This window comes from Crinia signifera, chromosome 3, assembly GCF_055691185.1.
Source record: "Crinia signifera chromosome 3, ASM5569118v1, whole genome shotgun sequence".
Classification (NCBI taxonomy): Eukaryota; Metazoa; Chordata; class Amphibia; order Anura; family Myobatrachidae; genus Crinia; species Crinia signifera.
The window spans coordinates 311777223-311801815 of NC_139219.1; the positions used below are offsets into that span (position 1 = coordinate 311777223).

Consider the following 24593-nt stretch of genomic DNA (forward strand, 5'->3'; position numbering starts at 1 on the left):
ACTGACACTTTAAATTGTGACAGTATGGATGATTTAATCGGTAGCATTACTGCCTCACAGCACTGAGGTCATGGGTTCCATTCCCACCATGGCCCTAACTGTTTATATATTCTCCCCCTGCTTGCGTGGGTTTCCTCCGGGTATTCTGGTTTCCACAATACAACAATATACTGGTAGGTCAATTGGCTCCCAATTCAGATCCTTATTCAGATCTGATCGCAGTACAAATTTGTTCTCAAAATGGGCAAAACCATGTGCACTGCCGGTGGGGCAGATGTAACATGTGCAGAGTTAAATTTGGGTGAGGTGTGTTAAAACTGAAATCTCAATTGCAGTGTAAAAAATAATGCAGCCAGTATTTACCCTGCACAGAAACAAAATAACTCGCACAAATCTAGATTGCATTTTACTTTGGGAGTATGGCATGCCTAGATGATTTGGCCACGCCCACTCAGTTCCTGGGCCCAGTCGATCTCACTGTGGCCCTCAGTAAATGTAGATTGCGGCATCTGCACGGGCATAGTCAATCTCTGAATAATAAAGACAGCAGCGCCTCATTGGCTTGCGCTGACAGAAATGAGTTCCAAAAGCCTTGTAATTAGAGGTGCTAATTGTCTGACGCCCTATTAATGTTAAAATATTCTCTTCTCATGGGGCATTTAAATTATTTTTCCTGAAGTATACATTTTCCCGTAGCTGCTTTCTGACATTACAGGATTCACAACGAACTCTGCCCCCTTAAAAGCCCGATGCTCCTCTCAAAACCAGAATAATGCATTTATCACTGCTGAAAGAAAAGCCAGGAGATGTGTCAAGTTACAACAAAATCTAATGCTAGGAAAGAGATGATGTTGTTTCCTGAAAGCAGCCCTTCAATAAAAATATATTATCAAGTGTTCTGACGTTATCTGAGCACAGGAGCATCCAGCCCGGGCTGGCTCTGAATTTCCGCTTGTAACCGCAGCGGGTCGGAATGACCAATTGTAGTGTCAAGGAGCAATTGTGTCAGACACTTGTAGAGTAATAGTTCAACGTTCAGAAATGAGAGTCATGGTGATTTAATATCTGCATTCTCCATTGATTTGTACTGAAGCAAGGGCTTATGGGAAAGAAGTAATTTCATGTCAAGCTGGCTTCTGACCAGGAGGGAGAGGACGCACCGTTCATAAAGAGGGTTTGAAGAGGGCATGTTTCCTTCAGCGAGCAAGGACGACCTTAGCGATAGTTTGTGGGAAATTAATAGCTTTCTCTCTAATGGACCCGGTTACCCATGTTAAATGTGCAAGACTGCTCCGTATGATTCACCGATCCTGAGGCGTTGGCCGATAAAGTCAATCTTTAAAATTTCACAGAGTGTCACATAAAAGTCTACAAATGATTAGTTCAACTCCTCTATTGTCAATAAATGTTCACTTATATCTATTAATTATTACAAGAGGCAAAAAAATTATATGTGAATGATAGGTCTAGATCAGGGGTGGCCAAACCTGTCCTCAAGATCTACCAACAGTTCATGTATTATTTATTTATTTATTTATTTACAGTTTCTTATATAGCGCAGCAGATTCCGTTGAGCTTTACAATAGTAGACAGCGATAAGACAAAATGGGTAACAACAGGCAGACTTGGAGGTAGGAGGGCCCTTCTGCAAGCTTACAATCTATAGGGATATAGGGGGGAAACATAAGGACAGGCACCAGTAATAGCAGTTACAAGTCCAGAAGGGAAGCTATATAAAACATAAGTGCCTCGGAGGGTTATGCATGTAGAACTTAAATATGATAGGCTTGCCTGAAGAGGTGAGTTTTCAGGGAACGCTTGAAAGTTTGGAGACTGGTGGAGAGTCTTAATGTGCGTGGAAGGGCATTCCATAGGATGGGAGCAGCCCGATAAAAGTCCTGTAATAATGAATGGGAGCTAGTGATCCATGCAGAAGAGAGACGCAGATCTTGTGCAGAGCGGAGCGGTCCAGTTGGGAGATATTTTGTGATAAGTAGAGAGATATAAGCTGGTGCGGTATGGTTAATAGCTTTATATGTGAGTAGAAGTGTTTTATATTGAATACGGTAAGATACAGGTAACCAATGGAGGGACTGGCAGAGCGGATCAGCAGACGATGAGCGTCTTGCAAGGAAGATCAGCCTAGCAGCAGCATTTAAAATTGATTGCAGTGGTGAGAGTCTGTTCTTGGGAAGACCAGTTAGGAGACTATTGCAATAATCAATGCGGGATATAATGAGTGCATGGATAAGAGATTTGGTAGTGTCTTGTGTGAGATAGGGTCGTATTTTGGATATGTTTTTTAGATGCATGTAACATGATTTGGAGACAGATTGAATGTGGGGAAAAAAAGGACAGTTCAGAGTCGAGGATGACCCCTAAGCAACGAGCTTGTGGGGTAGGGTAGATTATCGAGTTGTCAACAGCGATGGAGATGTCAGGATGGTAACTGTTCTTAGTTGGCGGGAATATAAGTAATTCCGTTTTGGAAATATTGAGTTTGAGTTGGCGACAAGACATCCAAGATGAGATGGCAGAGAGACAATCAGAAACTCGACCCAAAACCACTGGTGACAACTCTGGGGTTGATAGATAGATTTGAGTATCATCAGCATACAAGTGATACTGAAATCCGAAAGAGCTGATTAGTTTGCCAAGAGAGGAGGTATAGATTGAGAAGAGCAGAGGACCTAAGACTGAACCTTGTGGAACTCCAACTGACAGAGGTAATGAAGAGGAAGTAGAGTTAGAGAAGCGAACACTGAAAGAGCGATCAGATAGGTAAGATGTGAACCAGGAAAGGGCTGTATCATTAAGACCTAGGGAGTGTAGTGTTTGTAAGAGAAGAGAGTGATCGACGGTGTCAAATGCAGCAGAAAGATCAAGAAGAATAAGTAGTGAGTAATGGCCTTTAGACTTAGCCGTTACCAGATCATTCACCACTTTAGTCAGTGCTGTCTCAGTGGAGTGTTGAGAGCGAAAACCTGACTGAAGTGGGTCTAATAGGGTGTTAGAGTTAAGAAAGTTTGTGAGGCGAGAGTAGACAAGTCTCTCCAGTAGCTTGGAGAGGCATGGGAGCTGAGATATAGGACGATAGTTAGAGAGAGAGTTAGGGTCAGAATTCTGTTTTTTTAGAATAGGAGTTAACACTGCATGTTTGAGCAGAGAAGGAAAAGTACCAGTAGTAAGAGAGAGATTGCAGATTTTAGGATGTATATCAGACAACCTGTGGATCTGTAGTAGGAATGACTGCAGCAGGTTTGAAAATGTGACAGTTAGTAATGACTACACCTGTGCCTCAGCTAGGTGATCTGGGAAATGTGACAGTTAGTAATGACTACAGCTGTGCACCAGCTAGGGGATCTGGGAAATGTGACAGTTAGTAATGACTACACCTGTGCCCCAGCTAGGTGATCTGGGGAATGTGACAGTAATGACTACAGCTGTGCACCAGCTAGGTGATCTGGGAAAGGTGACAGTAATGACTACAGCTGTGCACTAGGTGATCTGGGGAATGTGACAGTTAGTAATTACTACAGCTGTGCCCCTGCTAGGTGATCTGGGGAATGTGACAGTTAGTAATGACTACAGCTGTGCCCCAGCTAGGTGATCTGGGAAATGTGACAGTTAGTAATGACTACAGCTGTGCACCAGCTAGGTGATCTGGGGAATGTGACAGTAATGACTACACCTGTGCCCCAGCTAGGTGATCTGGGGAATGTGACAGTTAGTAATGGCTACAGCTGTGCACTAAGTGATCTGGGGAATGTGACAGTTAGTAATTACTACAGCTGTGCCCCAGCTAGGTGATCTGGGGAATGCGACAGTTAGTAATGACTACAGCTGTGCCCCAGCTAGGTGATCTGGGAAATGGGACAGATAGTAATGACTACAGCTGTGCACCAGCTAGGTGATCTGGGGAATATGACAGTAATGACTACACCTGTGCCCCAGCTAGGTGATCTGGGGAATGTGACAGTTAGTAATGACTACAGCTGTGCACCAGCTAGGGGATCTGGGGAATGTGACAGTTATTAATGACTACAGCTGTGCACCAGCTAGGTGATCTGGGAATGTGACAGTTAGTAATGACTACAGCTGTGAACCAGCTAGGTGGTCTGGGGAATGTGACAGTTAGTAATGACTACAGCTGTGTACCAGCTAGGTGATCTGGGGAATGTGACAGTTAGTAATGTCTACAGCTGTGCACCAGCTAGGTGATCTGGGGAATGTGACAGTTAGTAATGAGTGCAGCTGTGCACCAGCTAGGTGTTCTGGGGAATGTGACAGTTAGCAATGACTACAGCTGTGCACCAGCTAGGTGGTCTGGTGAATGTGACAGTTAGTAATGACTACAGCTGTGCACCAGCTAGGTGATCTGGGGAATGTGACAGTAAGTAATGACTACAGCTGTGCACCAGCTAGGTGATCTGGGGAATGTGACATTTAGTAATGACCACACCTGTGCACCAGCTAGGTGGTCTGGGGAATGTGACAGTTAGTAATGACTACAGCTGTGCAGCTAGGTGATCCGGAAAATGTGGACCGTTGGTAGATCTCGAGGATAGGTTTGGCCACCCCTGGTCTAGGTGTGGCTGCCATCAATGGTAATAGCACAAAGGGCCCTCGGTATTATGATAGTATGTAGGTCAATGGTTTAACCTATCATGGTCATCCATTTTTCTTTGACTGACTGGCCCGTGGGCCAATCAAAACCTGGAGACGGGGCTTCATAGGTGTCAGGAGCGGAGCTATGCTCTGTGTCCCAGCAAAAGGTTGACATGCACCTGGTCAACGTAAAAATATTTCAACATGCACACAATTGACATGTCAACCTTTGCATGTGTAGACCTTTTCCATGTCCATTTGCACATGCCGACCTTTTTGTGAATGTCGACCTTGAGGCCGTGACTGTGCTCATGATGACCTTTTTGGTGTCAACCTTTTGACTGTCTATCTAGGCACTGCACGCCTTGTAATCCAGAACCCAAAAAAAACTAATCTGATCTTTGAATTTAATACAATTTATTCTTGAAAATACAGAGTAAACCATATTATTTTTAATGAAATAGATTTTCCCCAGCCAGTGCTGTGTTTGCACTCACCCCTCTATGTTAGCTGATACAAAGTTGATACTTAATGTCAGCCTCCATTACTAGTCAGTCTCCATAATGATCTCCCAGCACTGGCGTAGAGAAAGATCAGACCGGGAGCCTGATGTAAACCACAAATCAACGTCCAGCTCCTGCTGTGCTGAGATCATCAGAGTCTGATATCAGGAGACAGTGACAGTATAAGTACGGCATCGCTGAAGTGAGCAAATGAGGAGGGAACCCCATTAAAGCTCATTTGGAATATGTTACTTATAGTGGCAGTTATTATCAGGGACTGGTTATTGTGCAGTGCTGCATAACTTCATGTATCTGACTATTCTCTAGCACATACTTATTAAGGCCCAGTGGTGGCTCCAGAGCATACCCCTGGAATGGCCAGTAGACTCCTGAAAACCGTATTCCCCTCCCCCCCCCCCCCCCCCCGGGAGGGTGGGCAAGTCTCCCGCATGCTCCCCAAAGCCCCCACCTCCCCCCGGAACCACTGAAACAAATTCTGTAATTTGCGGGTACGCGAGAAGGGGCAAAACTAAAACGACGCAAATTGCATCATTTTAGCCCTGCCCCCTCCTCGTGGACCTGTGAATTGTGGAGTTTATGTGGATTGGGGGTGGGGCTTTGTGATGCCATTCTTGAACCCGCCCCCTGAAGTGCAGATTTGGGTCTCCTCTCCGGAGTTCACAATTTCGAATTGGGGAGACACACCAACTGCCAGTGATGCAGTTTGGAATGGCAGATGGTAGCAGTTGCTGTGCCTCCCCTATTTGAATTTTGAACTGTGCTACAGCCTCCCCTGCTAAGGCCCATTGCTGTCAGCAACCAATTACCTTACAACTACATTAGTTGGACAGTGGGAGGGAATTGCAGCACCTGGCAGAAAACACAAGCAAACACGGGCTGCGATGCTAACCACTGTGCCACACGGTTGTCTGCGAGACTCCTGAGTTTCAGGGAGTTCTCTTAGACTCTGTAATAGATCCACTTTAATAGTGAAGCGAGGGGGCTGAGGCAGTGATGCTGTCAACTTCAAATCGCGTCAACTTGGTTGTGTGATGCCACAAATTGCTGTAAGGTGGCCCCTTTGCTGCATTTGAAACACCTGAATGTACAATTTAAACAGCCCACAATGATGGCAGTCATTTTGAAGTGCATAATAATGCAATAAGTACAAATCTATATATATATAAAAGTCTAACTGCTCCTCACCTCTATGAGGTGAAGTACCATCACTGACCACTAGAGGCCACTTGATGGATCAAATGAGTCCTTTGTGTGCTAAACAATGTCATAAAGAAAGTGAAAGCCGACTGGCTTTTAAATAGTAAATACCTAAAAACAGCTATACAACAGTTATGTTGCCCATAGCAACCAATCAGATTCTGTCTATAAGTTCTGTACTGCAAGAAATGATCGAATCTATTTTGGTTGCTATGGAAAACCACCTTTTTTCATTTTAGAAGCTTTGGTCAATGTACCCCTATGTCTCTGCTCCCCACCTGCAGATAATGATAACACAGGTAAATTAATAAAATGTTTATTATATATATACAGTATATATTGCATATTCCTTGCTGTGTAAGTGCAGCTTGCCATTGCCAGCATTAACCACATCCTCAGCGTGTCCTGGGTTTAGCTGATAGGAAGATGCAATCGCATCCCGTTGATAAGCATCGGCACAAGGATTTCCATTAGATTTGACAGCAATGAATTTGCTAAGCAGGTGCCATCTGTCACATTAAGGTGTCAGCTGCCAACCCAGCAATCTAGAGGGACATTGACCTGCATAGTGTGTTTAATGTAAATAACTAACTAGATAACAGTTGTAGCCGGCATTAGCAGACATTTACTGCTGACCTGCAGAGCTGGAGAACGCTGCATATTGTCATGTCTACATGCAGGTATATGAAAGAAGGAAATGTACACATATCAACACCAGGGGGGGGTTCCCAGGGCAAGGACAGTTCATTGCACACATAGTGAGATGGCTTCTGGCATTATGGCAATCAGAGATGTCTGGTAATGCCAGTGTGGCTGAAGACTTGTATGCAGCTGCTGTGCAAAAATATGCAAATGTTGCAGTCACCGTGACATTTCTCCACTCCCTCTTGCCTAAATAGATTCAACCATCAGACACAAATCGGTCAGAGCCTGACTTTCTGTGCAGTGATACGGTCATGCAGCATTTCCGCCGGCAGAAAGCCGCTCGAGCCATTATAACTACATAGGGAGCTTAGTCCAAAGCTGTGATACCCCCGAAAATGGTCGCGACTCACGACAAGTTTGAGTTGCCACTCTCCCGCAACCTCCCACAAACCAATCACGTTGCGCATAATTCGTCTCTGCAACTACCATCACAAGACCATTGAAGCACATACACTCTGCGACTTATCGGCATTCACATAAATCACTCCACTGCACACAAAGTCATCATTTCGCACATCTATATGTAGGGGCCACACAAAGTGATATAAGGTTACGTGTTTGGTTATCATCCAAAACGCCAAGTTTTATGATGCCCTTACCCATTACCTCAGAGGCATTATAAGAGAGAAGGGGGCTCATATGGAGACTCTGTGTAAGCCCTCTCCTCTGTGTGGTGCTGTAGACTACGTGCATGCTAAGGTCTCCAGAAATGATGGTGCCCACCATGTTCCCGGAGACTAATCTGCAGTGCCCATGCACAGGTCTCCAAAAACATGGCGTCCACCATGTTCCCAGAGATAAATGTGTACTGCGCTTGCCTGAATCTCCAGTAAAATGGCCAAAGCACCATATTCTAGTGATTTCTCCTGCAGCAGCAGAGCTGACATGGGGTTTCAGAGAGGTAAGTGATTTAAACATGGGGGCAGGGTGTGTTGTGTGGCCTCCCGCAAACCAAGGGGTCCATGTGTAAAGCATTGTAGAAAACCCTACAATATGTGTTACCTGTATACTATATGGGAATCCGTGGCCCAGCCAACTAGATTTTAACCAGGACCCATCACTATTTAGATAAGAACATGATCTTGCAAGATAATGAGATGCAATAGATAATGTAGCATTCAAACATATCATATTATGTATGTTTCATATATATATGTATATATATATATATATATATATATATATATATATATATATATGTATTGTCTTAACATTACACAGAGTCATAAGTTAACCTCAAAGAACCACCATGAGTGGTTCTTTGAGGTTACTGTAGATGTCATTTCATTTCCCATGACTACTTCCTCGTATGACCTGGAAATAGCGTAAGCGGCAGTAGCCAACTTGAATGTCGACGTAAAGTCATTCCTAACGTAATACACACTGAAGCCAGTGTTTTAATCCTTGTGTATAAATAAAGTTGTTGAAGTTAATATACACCTTTTTTTTTTAAATAACGTTGTTTTTATCCCCTCTTGTTTTTGTCTTCATTACCAAACTATTTTAATATTTGTTTACTCTTTCAGGCGTTATCTGATGGTGAGAGTCACACAATGAGGCTTTAATGGCTCAATAGTTCACAGAGCACTAATTCACACTTCCAAATGCAGGCTATATTCTTGATTTCAAATGATTTAGCACTTTATTCAGGAAAACAGACATGAAAACTCCTTAAGGATGGCTGCTGGCTTCGTGTGGGAGATCCGGCTGACTCCCTCCCTCTCCCCTCTACTCCACTCTAACCATTTTGTCTGTCTATCTTGTCTCGTATTCAGTTTTCAAAGCTGTGCCACTAAGGTCTTCCTTTTAGTGCCTGAAGGGAACAATATATTTTTAGAACAAAAAAGCTTTCATTTTATTTTTTTTTATATATTTTTTTTAAACACATAACCTTGGAAAAAAGATCAAATAGGCCGATAAAAGGACATAGGTTTTTTTATATATATATTTTCATGGTATATCAGAGCTTGTTTAAAGATCACAGGTCAAAGTGAGTGGAATCTAAAAGGAAAAACTAAAAGTATATATTACTTTCTCTTCAATTCATACAGCCCTGAGCGAGCGTCTGTGGGCCTTCATGTGCTATCCGGGGCCTAGGAGCTGTTATAATAGTACTTCTTTTGCTACGGGTTTGATTGATTGGATAGCTTTTATTTTATCTTTATATTTCCTACAGCGATGGAATGTTCATATAAATATATATCTCCTATATATTTGGCTACATCTGTCACTCAAAGTGGGTGTCTGTGTCTATAACGCTCTGTTCCTGGACTTTCCTCTTAATGTGTGATTGCCTTCATCTGTGCTGAACACCTTTCTGAGAATTAACCTGTTTAAAACAGGTGATGGCAATCATACATTAAGGGGAAGTCTAGAAACAGAGCATTGTGTCCCTCCTGGAGAGGGTCATGTTGGGAGGTATGTGACAGAGAACCAGCCCAGTGAGCCCACAGACAGTGCCAGACACCCACTGCCTTCCCATGTTGCCCAGCACTGCTACTCCACAGCCACCAGGTGAGCGCCCCCCTCCCGCGATTTGCGGCAAAACCTCCCCCCCGCGCCCCCCCCCTCCCGCGATTCGCGGCAAAAACACCCGCTCCCCCGCGACCCCCCCTACCGCGATTCGCAGCAATAACACCCCCGCGACCCCCCCTCCCGCGATTCGCTGCAAAAAGAACCCCCCCACGACCCCTCCCGCAATTCGCAGCATAACCACCACCCCGCGACCCCCCCTCCCGCGAATCGCGGCAAACCCTCCCCCGTGACACCCCCCCCCCCGATTCGCAGAAAAAACACCCCCTCCCCGCGACCTCCCTCCCGCGATTCGCGGCAAAACCTCCCCCCCGCGCGCCCCCCCCACGATTCGCGGCAAAAACACCCGCTCCCCCGCGACCCCCCCTACCGCGATTCGCAGCAAAAACACCCCCGCGACCTCCCCTCCCGCGATTCGCTGCAAAAAGAACTCCCCCACGACCCCTCCCGCAATTCGCGGCATAACCACCACCCCGCGACCCCCCCCTCCCGCGAATCGCGGCAAACCCTCCCCCGTGACCCCCCCCCCGATTCGCGGAAAAAACACCCCCCCCGCGACCTCCCTCCCGCGATTCGCGGCAAAAAGAACCCCCCCGCGACCCCCCCTTGCACGATTGGCGGCACCCCCCTGCGACCCCCCTCCCGCGATTCGCGGCACCCCCCCCCCTCGCAATTCGCAGCAGCCCCAGGATTAAATGGCACATGCAAAACACTGACATGGCTATGGTCGACAATGAAAAAGGTTGACATGAGTTTTTGAAGATTTATTTTTAATTTTTTTAATTTTTTCATATTCATTGTCATGTGTCGACATGGACACCAATGAAGTGGCACACTTATGTCAACATTTACATGTGTTGACCTTTCTGTGTTGATTTTTTCTTGTGGCGATTCGCGTCACACCCCCCCGCAACCCCCCCTCCCGCGATTCGAGGCACCCCCCGTGACCCCCCACCTCCCGCAATTCGCGGCAACCCCCCACCGGAACCCCTGTGAACCCCGCCCTCCCGCGATTCGCGGCACCCACCCCCGCGACCCCCCCTCCCGCAATTCGCGGCACCCCCCCGTGATTCGCGGCAGCTCCAGAATTAAATTGCACATGGAAAACACTGACATGACTATGGTCGACAATGAAAAAGGTTGACATGAGTTTTTGAAGTTTTTTTGTCATTTTTTGAATATTTTCATATTCATTCTCATGTGTCGACATAGACACCAATGAAGTGCCACACTTATGTCAACATTTACATGTGTTGACCTTTCTGTGTTGATTTTTTTCTTGTGGCGATTCGCGTCACACCCCCCGCAACCCCCCCTCCGGCGATTCGCGGCACCCCGGCACCCCCCCGCGACCCGACCCCCTCCCGCAATTCGCGGCAACCCCCCACCGGAACCCCCATGAACCCCGCTCTCCCGCGATTCGCGGCACCCACCCCCCGCAACCCCCCCTCCCGCAAATCGCGGCACCCCCCGCGATTCGCGGCAGCCCCAGGATTAAATGGCACATGCAAAACACTGGCACGGCTATGGTCGACAATGAAAAAGGTTGACATGAGTTTTTGAAGATTTATTTCATTTTTTGAATGTTTTCATATTCATTGTCATGTGTCGACATGGACACCAATGAAGTGCCACACTTATGTCAACATTTCCATGTGTTGACCTTTCTGTGTTGATTTTTTCTTGTGGCGATTCGCGTCACACCCCCCCCGCAACCCCCCCTCCCGCGATTCGCGGCACCCAACTCCGCGACCCCCCCCTCCCGCAATTCGTATTCATTCTCATGTGTCGACATGGACACCAATGAAGTGCCACACTTATGTCAACATTTACATGTGTTGACCTTTCTGTGTTGATTTTTTTCTTGTGGTGATTTGCGTCACCCCCCCCCCCCACCCCCCCCCCCGCAACCCCCACTCCCGCGATTCACGGCACACACACACCCCCCCGCGATTCTCGGCACCCCACCCCGTGACCCCCCCTCCCGTGATTCACGGCACACCCCCCGCGACCCCCCCTACCATGATTCGCCGCAACCCCCGCCCCCGTAACCCCCCTCCTGCGATTTGCGGCAACCCACCCCGCGACCCCCTCCCCGCGATTCTCTGCAATCCCTCCCCTCCCGCGATTCGCAGCATCCACCCCCCCACAACCCCCCCTCCTGCAATTCGCGGCACCCCCCGCGACCCCCCCTCCTGCAATTCGCGGCACCCTCGGCGACCCCCCCTCCCGCGATTCGCGGACACCTAAGTTGCAATACAGGGCATCTTTCATACAATTCTAACCATATTTCTCATATACAAACGTTCACAAATTAAGGGGGCGCAGCCCCTTACGACGGTGTGAAGAGCGCCCGTAGGGCGCGATGAATCACCTAGTATATATATATATATATATATATATATTTTATATGTGTTCATATATATATATATATATATATATAGTTTATTATATAATTATGATTATTCTTTGAAATTATGATTATTCTTTATTGTCAAACGTTATGATAGTATTGATCCATTTAATTTAAAAATAAAAAAATAGTTTAAAAAAAATTAAACTTTATGATTCTTTCAAACTCCTAAGCTTTATGATAGTATTGATCCATTTAATTTTAAATTCAATTTTAATTTTAAAATTAAAATAAAAAAAATTGTTTAAAAAAAGAAAACTTTATTATTCTTTTAAACTCCTATATTGTCAAGCTTTATTGATCCATTTAATTTAAAAATAATTTAAAAGATCAAAAAAACTTTATAATTTTACAATAAATTGACTCAATAATGTAACTTTTTTAGTTCCTATTTTTATACTTACCTGTGATATCAAACCTTTTCCATTTACAAAATAGATATATAGAGGTAGGATTGCAGCACTCTCACAGACTTTCAGTGAAGACACTTCACAGGCAATGTTGATTAACGTTTCGATCACAAACTGGGTTCTGTGATTTTGACAAAGGAATACTATCCGAAACGTTAATCAGCACTGCCTGTGTAGTGTCTTCACTGAAAGTTCGTGAGAGTACCCCCGCAGGAATAATCCTTCAAGGTAGTAACAGAGTGCCAGCTTTGGACCCATACATATATATATATATATATATATATATATATATATATATATATATATATATATATATTATATATATACACACATTAATCTTAATAAGCCAATTAGATTCCTTCACAGAAAAATAAAATAATTAAAAAAGCTAATAGCAATCACTCAGGGCCGGTGAAAGTGTTTTTGATGCCTTCTGTAGGCAAACTTCAGCTTATTGCTCTCACCAATAACCACACCCCAATGGATATCTTTAAAACCTGGACTGCAGTGGTGAAGTTTGGAAAATTCTAAGTCATTTGCCGCACAACATTGTTAAATAAGCCTTTTTTTAGTGGTAACAATTTTTTGAAAAATTTGTCTAAACGCAATTTACTTATGTTCGCTTACATAAAATAAGTAACACATTTAATTTGAAAAAATTAATTAATAATTATAAAAATAATTTGAAGTCTAAAAATTATACATATTATTTTACAATTAACAGAAATGTTAAAAGCTACCAGTAATTGAAGTGTACAGTATGTTTCTTCTTGAAGACAAAGGGTCAAAAGCTTTTTAGTCCTAAATGTCAACTTTTTATGTGGGGGGGGGGGGAACAAAAAAGTTTCTGCAAGAGAACTTGATGAAGTGGAGCCTCAGCCCTCGTTTCTCGTTACAATTGCATATTCAAATACATCAACAATCTGCTCCAGCTGAGCAGTTTTTAAAGCCTTTCTCACTCTCGGTAATTAATGATCTCATTAAAATGTATTGTTTCCCTTTGAAAACTAACATTGTATCCCATTTTCATTAACGTTGCCTCATCCTCCTTGCGTTCGCAACCTTTTATGCATGAGAATGTAGATAACCATAGCAATAAAATGTTTTGGTTGGTTTATTTTTTATTTTATTTTTTTTATTCTGTTTTTTTGTATCCAGTTTTTTTTTTTTAATTTAAAGACCCTTCTCTTTCAGATCCAGTAAGAAATATTTTTTTTTAATGTGACATAATTTTCAATCTGCCTGCAAATCAAGGCGCTTATGAAATGTGGAATGTTACTGTAGATCTGGTTTTGTTGAGTGACTGGACTGATCCTCAAGAATATTATTGTATTTGCCAGGTCATCGCGGGAGCAAGCTAAGAACGGGGAGAAGCTGGAGCTGGCCATGTCCAATATCAATGCCGAAGTCTTAGAACTGTTACTGGAATTTGTCTATACAGGTTCCCTAATCATAGATTCGGCCAACGCAAAAATTCTCTTGGAAGCGGCCAGCAAATTCCAGTTCCACACTTTCTGTAAAGTCTGCGTGTCGTTCTTAGGTAGGAGCATTGGCGCAAGAAAGAGTTGGATGCCTTCAAGTTGTTTATGTATATGTACTTTATATTAAACCTTACATTTGTTGAATGACAAAGTGAATTGTTTCAAATGCAAAATATTGATACATAAATATGAGTGTGGTTTAATAGATTGACGATGTTTAGGCCAACAGTCAAGTGGTTGACAACATACGGTCGTATTGCTTTAGGTCAACAGTGGTTATGGTTGACTAGGCGAAAAAGTACAGGGGAGAACACAACATTTTAGGGCCAAATCTGGTATATTTGATGTTATCTTACCACCATCAGTAGAAACATGAACCCTCCAGGACTAACTCCGTTCACCTCACTTCAGGTAAAGTGCCTCGCACCGCTTGCTACAGATTTCTATACCCAGCAGATGTCCACATGAATCAAAAAGTGTTGGGAAAACATGTGAAAACTCGCTGAAAACATGTGTTAACTGCTTGGGTGGCGACGGTACAGCCCACCCCCATCGGTGTGATGCTCATCTTATATGCACTCCCGATAAGAGCTGCCCTTTGCGATCCCCGCCGCTGCCTGGTCTTCCGGGCATGCGCAGAGATGCTGGAGGGCGTGAGCATGCTGGGAGGGATCCGTGTCCAATCCCGCACACAGCAGTGTTGCAGAGAGGAGCAATAAGCTTCTATGGGGTTACGCCAGCTAGAGCTGTACAAACACAGAAAACATCCCGCCCTTTGTGTGTTGACCACTGGCATTTGACCTTTTGAGCCTGTCTACATTTGGTTCCTGACGTCCTTTCATCTGTGGACCAAATGCATGTCACCATGTTGACTGTCGACCAATATATTGTCCATCTTTCAACTAGATAACCATAAATTTAATATGAAATCTGCAAATTGTGCTATTCATACACAAGAAAGGGCCTGATTCTGGGATATGATGATTCGGTCGATCCTATTTAGCTCGACATGAATTGGGTTGACCACTGATGGCATGGTTAGAAGGTCAACACAAGCATTGGGTCAACAATGGCAAGGTCGCTTTCGAGTTTTTCTAGTTTTTTTGAGTAAACATGTGCCAACAGGTGGTATTTCATGACCTAGACTTCCCTACGGCGTGGTGGGAGAATAAAATAGTGTGCTGATAGCTGCGATCCATGTAAATTTACTAAAGCTTCTAACAGGGGGGATGTTGCCCATAGCAACCAATCAGATTCAGGACAGATTGTATTGGTGACATCACAATGCATGAAAATTCCAGATCTATTAAAAACTCATCCCTGAAACACATATTCGTTCTCATGAGTTCTGCTTACAGTATATGTGACATATACCCCTCACAGGGGCAGTAATGACACTTTATGGTCTACACTGCTATGGATTTATAGCATTGGGATGTACAGACACAGAGCCTTTAATATAGTAATATAAAACCATTCCTTACGCAGCGTCCCCAGTTGTGTTAGAAAGCAGATTACAGCCCACTACATACACCAGATACTAATCTTCCTGTCCTCACTTAAGCAAGGTGATATTTCACATTCCCTCATTTATTTTGCTGATGAAGGACCATTTTTCGGACATATCCACTATGCAAGGGAAAAAGCAGCCCCCTCTTGTTCTGCAGCCCCTTACACAGGCCTACTGTGCCTAATGCTGTCGGGAGATTCTCATAACCATTGCCCTGAGGACACCAGAGAAGAGGCTATCACCTTACCTTCTGGCCCTAGTGGTTCATTTATGAAGAGACAGATTGCAAAACCTGTCACTTAGGATCGTGTTTCTGCCTGATATTTAAAAGGGAAATGCAGCTACTAGGAAAATATGGCTGGTAGAAGCTTTGCCCTTTTTAAATATCGGGCAGAAACACAACCTGAAATTATGTGTTTTAAAACCTGACTTATCACAAATAAAGCTCCTAGCCTCAGAGCTGACTCTATCCATGAAGCAATCTAGGCTCCTGCGTAGGGCACAATAGCCATTGGGCTGGTATTATTCTAACTGGTTTATTAACTATGGCTTCTCTAAAAAGGGACAGGCCTATCACCGCTGAGGTGTCACTCAGGGAGAGGATTCACTGGAAGTCATGTGATCACTAATTAGGTATTATGCAGAGTAACAGAGACTATGGTGCTCATGTACAGTCGGGCGTATGTTATATTTGTGTGTAAGATACGCACTTCTGTGCTGCACAATACGGCATATGCATCTACCAGTATATGTCAGTTACTATTAATATTTAAAAGGGAAAACAATATGTGCGCACGTATTGTATTTAATGATATATTATGTGTTGTTGAATTTTCTTATTATCTGTCAATACAATGGGCCTAATTCAGACTTGATCGCAAATCTGCCTCTTTTTTTTTTTTAGCAAATGGATAAAACCTGCTGCACTGCAGGTGGGGCAGATGTAACCTGTGCAGAGAGATTTAGATTTGGGGGAGGTGCGTTCAAACTGATATCTATATTACAGTGTAAAAATAAAGCAGTCAGTATTTACCCTGCACAGAAACAAAATAACTCACCCAACTCTAACTGTCCCTGCACATGTGACATCAACCCCTCTGCAGTGCAGCATGGTTGTGTATAGATGGGGCCGCTCTCGTTTTGCGGGGGTCTGGTGGTCGGTTCGCCAGCCGCCGAAAGGGGACGCACGCGCACAAGCTGGAGCTCCCCGTCGATGTCCGCCGGTCCCTGCCGCCTGCCAGCACCCCCCCTAACCCTGCCTGTCTCCCTGAAGCAGAGACGGGCAGAGTTCCCGTCCCCGGACACCGGAAAACTGGGATGAGCTTGTGTGTGAGACGCTCGCACGTCCCAGTCAGATGAAGTGCCTCTCCGCCAGTGATCACCAGCGGGAACATTCTGCTGATCCCCGGCACTGGCTGAGAGGCGCTCCATCTGTAGACTGGCTAAAAAGCAGCCCTGCGATCAGGTTTGAATTAGGCTGAATATTCTTATGTTTAGGACAGTTACGTATTATTGTATTGCATGCAAATAGGGTAATTTAAATAAAGCACATACTTACCTACCCAATGGCTTCTCTCTTCGTTATTGAAGCAGCAATATTCAGCAAGAGGGGGCATGAAGGAGGCGGCCTGGGCGCGCAGAGACGCGATTGCATCAATGTAAACCTGACCCGCTTGACAATGACCACATTGCTGGCACTGTAAAGCAGTGTGGGGCTACGTTGTGTCCCTGCTCCCTTATTTCAGCTGCATGGATGGAAATAAGTAGGGATGGCCATCGACCATCGATGTTGAGACAACATCAATGGTTTAGGGCCGATGTCGAATAGTTTTGCCATCGATGGTGGAGAACCAAATGGTTTCCCACCATCGATGTCAAGCCTAAACAAATAGTTTTGTTTTGCTTTTTCCTGGGACACGGAGCATAGCTCTGCCCAGGAGACCCGTGGAGCCCCGCCCCCATATTCTGATTGGCCCACAGGCCAATCAGTCAGAGAAAATGGATGACCATGGATGGTCATCCAATGCATAGTTATGCACCATCGATGGTCAGTTGCACTTTTGCCATCGATGGCAAACATTGATGGCAAAGGCAACGATGGCCATCCCTAGAAATAAGTGGCTGAATTGGGCGTGGGGATTTGAGTAGCAGTAACCTTGCCTACTTTCCTGGAAGGGGCGGGAGAGTTTCCGGAGCTTCCGGGAGAGTAGGCAATTATGATTTAGCAGTTATAACTAACACGGGCCCTGATTCAAATCACTATTGCTTACATGGGGCCATGCAAGCCAGTTGCCGAAGCTCCTACCAAAAGGTCAGGACGGAGATCCTGACATTGGCGCTTTCCCAAAACGGATGTGACATGCCTATATTTAGGAAAACAGAGGCTGTCTCCGCCCCTTCCCTGCCCCTAAACAGCTGCAAACTGTCAATCACTTGACATCTGCATCTGTGCTGCTTCCTATGTTGCAGGATCTGTATTGCACATGGCAGGACAATCAGTACTTAGCAACATGGAAAGCACCAGCACCGGGATCTGAACGAGGCCCATTGTCTCAGCACATATCTACACTACTGAGGGGTATACTGTAATTGTAATCACTTGTATGTCTGGGGAACATTCCTGTTCTCAAACTACAAGTCCCATCATGCCTTGCCACCGTTTTGCTATTAGGGAATGCTAAAACTATGGCAAGGCATGCTGGGATGTGTAGTTTCACAACAGCTGGAGAGCCACAGTTTGGCAATGCCTGATATAGGTGGACACACACACACACACACACACACACACACACACAGAGTATAATACCACTTGGAATGCTGCGTCTGTGCTTTGGCCAGACCTCAGCTTTCACGTACAAAGACAAATTGTATTCTCTTATACGGAACAGATGGCACAAAGCTGGTTATTTCCATGTTGTATTTTGAATGTTCGTAATGAAACACAACCCATAAAAGTCAGTAATTTGCCGGTGTTGTCTTTATGCAGAGAAACAGCTGACTGCCAACAACTGCCTGGGCATCCTGGCCATGGCAGAAGCCATGCAGTGCGTGGAACTCTATAACATGGCCAAAGCATATGCCCTGCAGAATTTCCCGGAGGTGGCCAACCAAGATGAGATTCTGAATATCTCCAAAGACGACTTTGTCTCCTACATTTCCAACGACAGCCTGAACACTAAGGCGGAAGAGCTGGTGTACGAGACGGTGATTAAATGGATAAAGAAGGAGCCAACAAGCCGAGCGCAGGTACGGCCTATTTCTACATTACTTCCTGTCTGCCACATCGTCCATTGTCCTCATGTCACGTGACTTCCGTTATTATCGTCACTAGTAGCAGGACCATATCCACGGGCTGGAGGGTCAGCAGTTACTAATAAGGGGGGCAGATTTACTAAGCCTGATGAAGTGATAAAGTGGATGGTGATAATGCAGGAACCAATCTACTGTTATCTGCCAAATTACAGGGTTACGGGTCGCTAATTCGACACCATGAAGGTCAACATACATTAGGATGACCACTAAAGGTAGACGCATGAAATAGGTCGACAGGCCTAAGGTCGACAAGATCAGAAGGTCAACAATGGGAAGGTCGAAAGGTCAACACAAGTTTTTACCGTTTTTTTTTTTTTACGTCGACATTCAGCACAATAAAAACGTGAAAACCTCATTTCGATCTTTTGACTCTCGACCTTCCCATTGTTAACCTAATGCTTGTGTCGACCGTCTGGCCCTGTCGACATAAGCCCTGTCCATCTTTTGTGGTCGACTAAATGTATGTTTACAGGCTGGGTTTGAAAGCTGACAATTAGGAGCTGATTGGCTGGGCCATTGTCACCTTCCTTGTTTATCGCTTTACCAGGCTTATTACTTAGCCCCAAGGATCCTAAAGGTAGATTGGCTGAGACAGTATTAAGGGCCAGATGCACTAAGCTTCAAAAGTGATAAAATGGAGAGTGATAATCAGCCGGCCAATCAGCTCCTACCTGTCATGTCACAGGCTGTGTTTGAAAAAAATGTCCGGTAGGAGCTGATTGGCTGGTTGTTTATCACTCTACATTTTATCACTTTTGAAGCTTAGTTCATCTGGTCTTTAGGCTTAGTACATATTTTGGGGGAAACATTCTGCTTTTCCTATGACTAGTAAACAGTAAGAACCAGTCTCGCTATGGTACACCTCATTGCAGAGCATTGGCGTTTGCTGGTTGTTGTAGTGCAGCTCCACATATTGCGGCTCATCCAACACTTACATTGCAGCAACTGGCATGAGACCTCTGTATGGTCCAAGTTTTCCAAGTCCGGCATCATAGAGGGTGTTCAGAACGTCTGGGACCCGCTGGAAGTGGGCAGTGTTTGTCCTATACGATTGAACGGAGGTTGGCCTTTCCATAATAATGTTGGTTATAATAATATAAAATGAAGTTTGTATTCAGGTAATTATAACAAAGCCAAACACCTCAACAATCTGGATGATCCGCTTCATATGTCATCTCACCCCTGACATAAACCAGTCACCAGTCCATCAAATTTCCTGGCTGGACATTGTATAGGTACCCCAGACATAATTACAGATGGGTCCCCCCCGCACCTGTCCTTTTTGACCCACAATGGGGCAGATGTATTAAGCCTTAACAAGAGATAAATGCAAGTGTGATAAGGAGAGATAAACGTCCAGCCAATCACCTGCTAACTGACTTTTTTCAAACACAGGCTGTAACATGGCAGTTAGCAGGTGATTGGCTGGACGTTTATCTCTCCTTATCACCCTTGCATTTATCTCTTGTTAAAGCTTAATACATCTGCCGCAATGTGTAAAACACTTGGCATAACGTTGCCACACCAACACAAGTTCTGTTGCATTTTACACTTAGCAAAGCCAGACTGTGCATTAAGAGGGCCCTGCTCGCACACCATCATTTAGAATTACAAGTAAGCTCTTTTTTAAAAGCAGCAATCATTTATACTGCAAAAACCAGTTTGATTTTGCAGTGTAAATGATTGCCGCTTTAAATAATACTGGAGATTTCTTACCAAATCTCTCACTCTCTGATTCCCTCACCCTATTACATTTCACGGTCACCCGTAGTTTCTTTAAACCTTCTAAACTTTCCTTCCTTGTGAAATACACCCGTCATATTTCTCCTGACCGCCTCTATAACTCCAGCTTATTGTAGTGTTATAGAAATTGCTGCTCGGCTCCTCACCCGGTAACTCACGGCTCCCCGGTAAGAAGACCGTATAAATTGTACGTTCTCCAGCACCTGTCACTGTGCCTTCTACAGGCCAATTCTCCTTGAGTCCTGCAGACTTTGTGACCACGTGTCCTTCGCTGTGTCCCATCGCTTTGTCGCTTGAGGTTTGCAGCGCTGGTCATTGATACGTATGGTTGGAAAGTCTGCGTTTATTTATGTGGCGCCAGATATTGATGTTTGTCATAGTTGAGCAACATATGGACGGACAGAGAAATTAGATAAGACATCCCTTATAACTGAGGGGGGGGGGGGGGGCAGCCCTGATTTCCTTGCAGCAATATCCCACGTGTCAGAAAGTGGGAGGTGAGTCTCGACCAGGGTTGAGTTAGGGTTGACTCAATGAAACTCGACCTACATTAGATCGACCACTTACAGTCGACACCTAAATTAGGTCGACATGGTTGACAGGGTCATACGGTCGACACAAGCATTAGACAACGGGAAGGTCGATGTGAGTTTTTTGTCCTAAATGTCGACATGGACACCGCATTCGTGTACCGCATCCCCTCACATGGCACGATGCGCTCGCTATGCCTCGGGCACGGTGCCCAGCTGTGCTTGGCACACTGTGATATTCTCCTTCCTCATCGTAGTGGATGGTAGGGTATGAAACGGGCACGGCGAATTGACCTAGTAGTGCGGACGGTGGGGCGTGTGGCCGCACACTGCAGTCGCGCCCATGGAAACACCCAGCATTTTATGGGCGTAGCCATGAAAACGCTGGGCACTGGCATAGAGATTCGCCGGTGACGCGGGGGCGGCAGCTGACATCAGCAGCTGTCAGCTGCCCGCCCCCTTCCCGTACAGGGGCGCGGGAGCTCGAAGACACTAGAGAGTTAGAATTGCGAACGCCTTAGAAATCATTCAATAGTCGGTAATTTCAATAGTCAAATGATTTCTGCGCCGCACGCAAAACATCCATTCGCATGCGTGTGGGTGAAATCTGCATCCGGGCAGCGGGTAGGCCTTCGTTCGGGCGGCGTTTTGCGGGCAACCAGAATGACTTTCTGTGTCTTTTGAGAAAATAAAAAGAACATCTGTGTTTTTTTTTATATAAACAACACTTCTGTATATTCCCCTCTGAACTGGTTATTTATTAAGTTTGATGAAAGGTTCAAATACTGTATGCATTACCCCATAGCAACCAGTCGTCGGTTGACAGATTCCCTGGCTGCATTGATGTTGATTGTAACAAGCTCGGCAGAGGAAAATAAGGTTTAAACCAAGAGCCGTGGGTGTGTGTGTGCGCCAGTCATGCTGATCCAGACTGATTGTCAGTAATATCTAGAATCTTGTATTCAGCGCACCCCAGAGCTTCCCTATCAAAAGGTGTCTGGAGTTGGACATGTCGAAATCTAATCCTTAAATGATATTTAATACTGTCTGAATGAACGGGACAATAAAAATGCAAATTATAATGCTGTAATTACCCGATGTACAGTACCTATCCCAGCATTGTTATAAAAAAAAAAAAACCCATGCTTTAAACACCGTTATTACCTGCAAACCAGTAATTATTTTCTCAGAACTTTTGCCATGTTCCCATGGTAACCGCATTATTTAATTTACTATGATTGGATTACGTGTGACCCCTTTAAACATACCGTTAATGACATCTGGAACACCGTAGTAACCCGAATGGTTCGTTTATATGAGAAATCGTCATTCACAAAATATAAATTTTTCATGTTTTTTTTTTTTTGTACCGGATGTTGTCTTAGTCTACAAGGACACCGTCAAATTGTACTGCGAATACTCGCCATGCGCTTTGCTCGGTGCGGTATTTTATTTGTGGTGGGAGAATAAAACAGTGCGCTGAGCGTTACACATAGCGAGCGGACGCGGCACACTTTGACGGTGTCCATGGCGACTAAGACGTCATCCGGGACATAAAAAATAATGCGAAAAACTCATGCCGAACTTTTGGCTGTCAACCGGATGCTTGTGTCGACTTTATCCATGTCGACCTATTTCAGGTGTCGACCTTGAGCCCCGTCGACCTTCAGTGGTTGACTTAATGCATGTCGACCTTAAAACAGTCGACCCAATGACCCATACCCGTCCCATGGACGGGCGTTTCAGTTTCAATAGTAATTAACCTCAGGGGTTTTTTTTACTGTTTTTGGAACATGTGCAATGTTTACCATATAGATTATATAGAGAGAGAGAGAGAGAGAGAGAATCATCACCTTCCCCTGGCCCACCGTGATTTTTGCCAAAGGTCAAAAGGGGAATCGGCTGACCGGCTGACATACAGTGGTCAACATATGTTTTGTTTCCAATCATAACCCTAACCATCCCATTGGTACCTATCCCTGAGCATCCCTCCTAGTGCCTAACTCTACCCATTGGGGTAAGTGCCTATCTTTAAAGACTGAAAGTCGCTCAAAGTCACTAAAGCTGAAAGTCGCTCAAAACAGCAGGTTTGAGCGGCTCTCAGCTCAAAGCCGCCCAGTGTGTATGGCCCGGCGATGAGCGCTGCTGTGCGCTCCCGCAACATCGCCGGGAAAGCCGTTCATCTGCTGGTTATACCAGCAGATGAGCGGCTTTCAGGATGGCTTTGCATAGCTCTGCACTATGCACCGCCCCCCCCCCCCCCTCCGTCCATGCCGGGCAGGGGGAAAGCCGCTCAGTGTGTATGCACTGAGTGGCTTTCCCCGCAGCGATGATTGACATCATCGCTGTCCATACACGCTGGGCATAGTCGCCCAGTGTGTATGGACCTTAACTGTCCTTCCTGTGATCTAACCCTTCCTCCTAGTGCCCAACCCTAACCCTCAGGTAAGTTTGTAGCCCTAACCCAGACATGTTCAACTATGTCCCTCCAGATGTTGTGAAACTACAAATCCCATCATGCCTTGCCACAGTTTTGCCATCAGGGAATGCTAAAACTCTATGAAGGCATGCTGGGATGTGTAGTTTCACAAGAGCTGGAGGGATACAGTTTGAACATGCCTGCCCTAACCCTACAAAAAGTACTGTACTAAATAAAGTGTTGACCATTTTTGCATGGACCCTTCCAATGTCAACCTTCTCTACCTGTATACTGTTGACGTTGTGAACGTAGACCTTTTGTCTATGTCAATCTTTTTGACTGTCGACCATGGGTTCCAAGCTAGTCATTATCAACCTTTTCACTGTCTGCCTAACAAACAGGAACCCCATTAAAATACATAGTTACCCTTCCTACATTACATATCAGTGTCGCTTGGCGCACAAGGGGTTTATTCCTGACCTTTACGTGTAAGAAAGCTGAATGCACAGTAACGATCGCGTTGCCCCAGCGGGTGTAGAAGCTGATGTGAGATTGCATAACGTATAACCGGCTGCAGGAATAGAATGTCTTAGTACTGTGTTCTGACTAACAATATGAAACGCTTCCCGTTTTAGCCTATGCTGTCAGGAGATTTAAGGGCTTTAGTTTATCGCTTCCAAGATGTTGTTTTGGCAGCTCCTGGCAAGTCTCGGTTATGGCTGCCGAAATATTACGTAAGCCTCTTACATGCTCCTTTGCTGAACCAGAGGAACAAATTTAAACCTTAAGATTCTGGACGAGAGAAATTTGTTTTCTGGTCTCCAGGCGGTCCAAGAAACTTTTACTGCAAACATGTTCCTTTAGTTCAAACATGTGTCTAGTATGATAAGTTTTATTTCAAAGGTTCTCAAAAGCACCGTAACCGTCCAGGTATTAAGGATATTTGTGGTTAAGCATAGTTGATTGGATGAATTAGATTTAGGCATTAATTAATTCACCTGTGCACAAGCCTCGTTAGTCTTAAAACCTTTTTTTTTGGCATCAAGATGTCATTTAATCTTTGTTTAAAAAGCCATGAATTTGATATATTATACCATATGGTTTAATAACAAAGCAATTATAAGTAAGTGTAATGTTTGGCTAGTCACAAGAACATTGTGTGTGTCTCTTATCTGTTTTCTACACATCTGTTTGTCCCCAATTTTGAAG

At 44.8% G+C, this 24593-nt stretch overlaps 1 protein-coding gene across 2 annotated transcripts in view; it reads left to right on the forward strand.

Annotated features, from left to right (window-relative positions):
• The window catches only part of KLHL29 (kelch like family member 29), a 633192-nt gene that overhangs the window by 492204 nt on the left and 116395 nt on the right, over window positions 1-24593 (forward strand). For both annotated transcript variants that reach the window (XM_083178618.1, XM_083178619.1), the window contains exons 8-9: window positions 13730-13929; window positions 18367-18626. In XM_083178618.1, the coding sequence (XP_083034744.1) occupies window positions 13730-13929; window positions 18367-18626 (460 nt within the window). The remainder of the gene's footprint in view (window positions 1-13729; window positions 13930-18366; window positions 18627-24593) is intronic.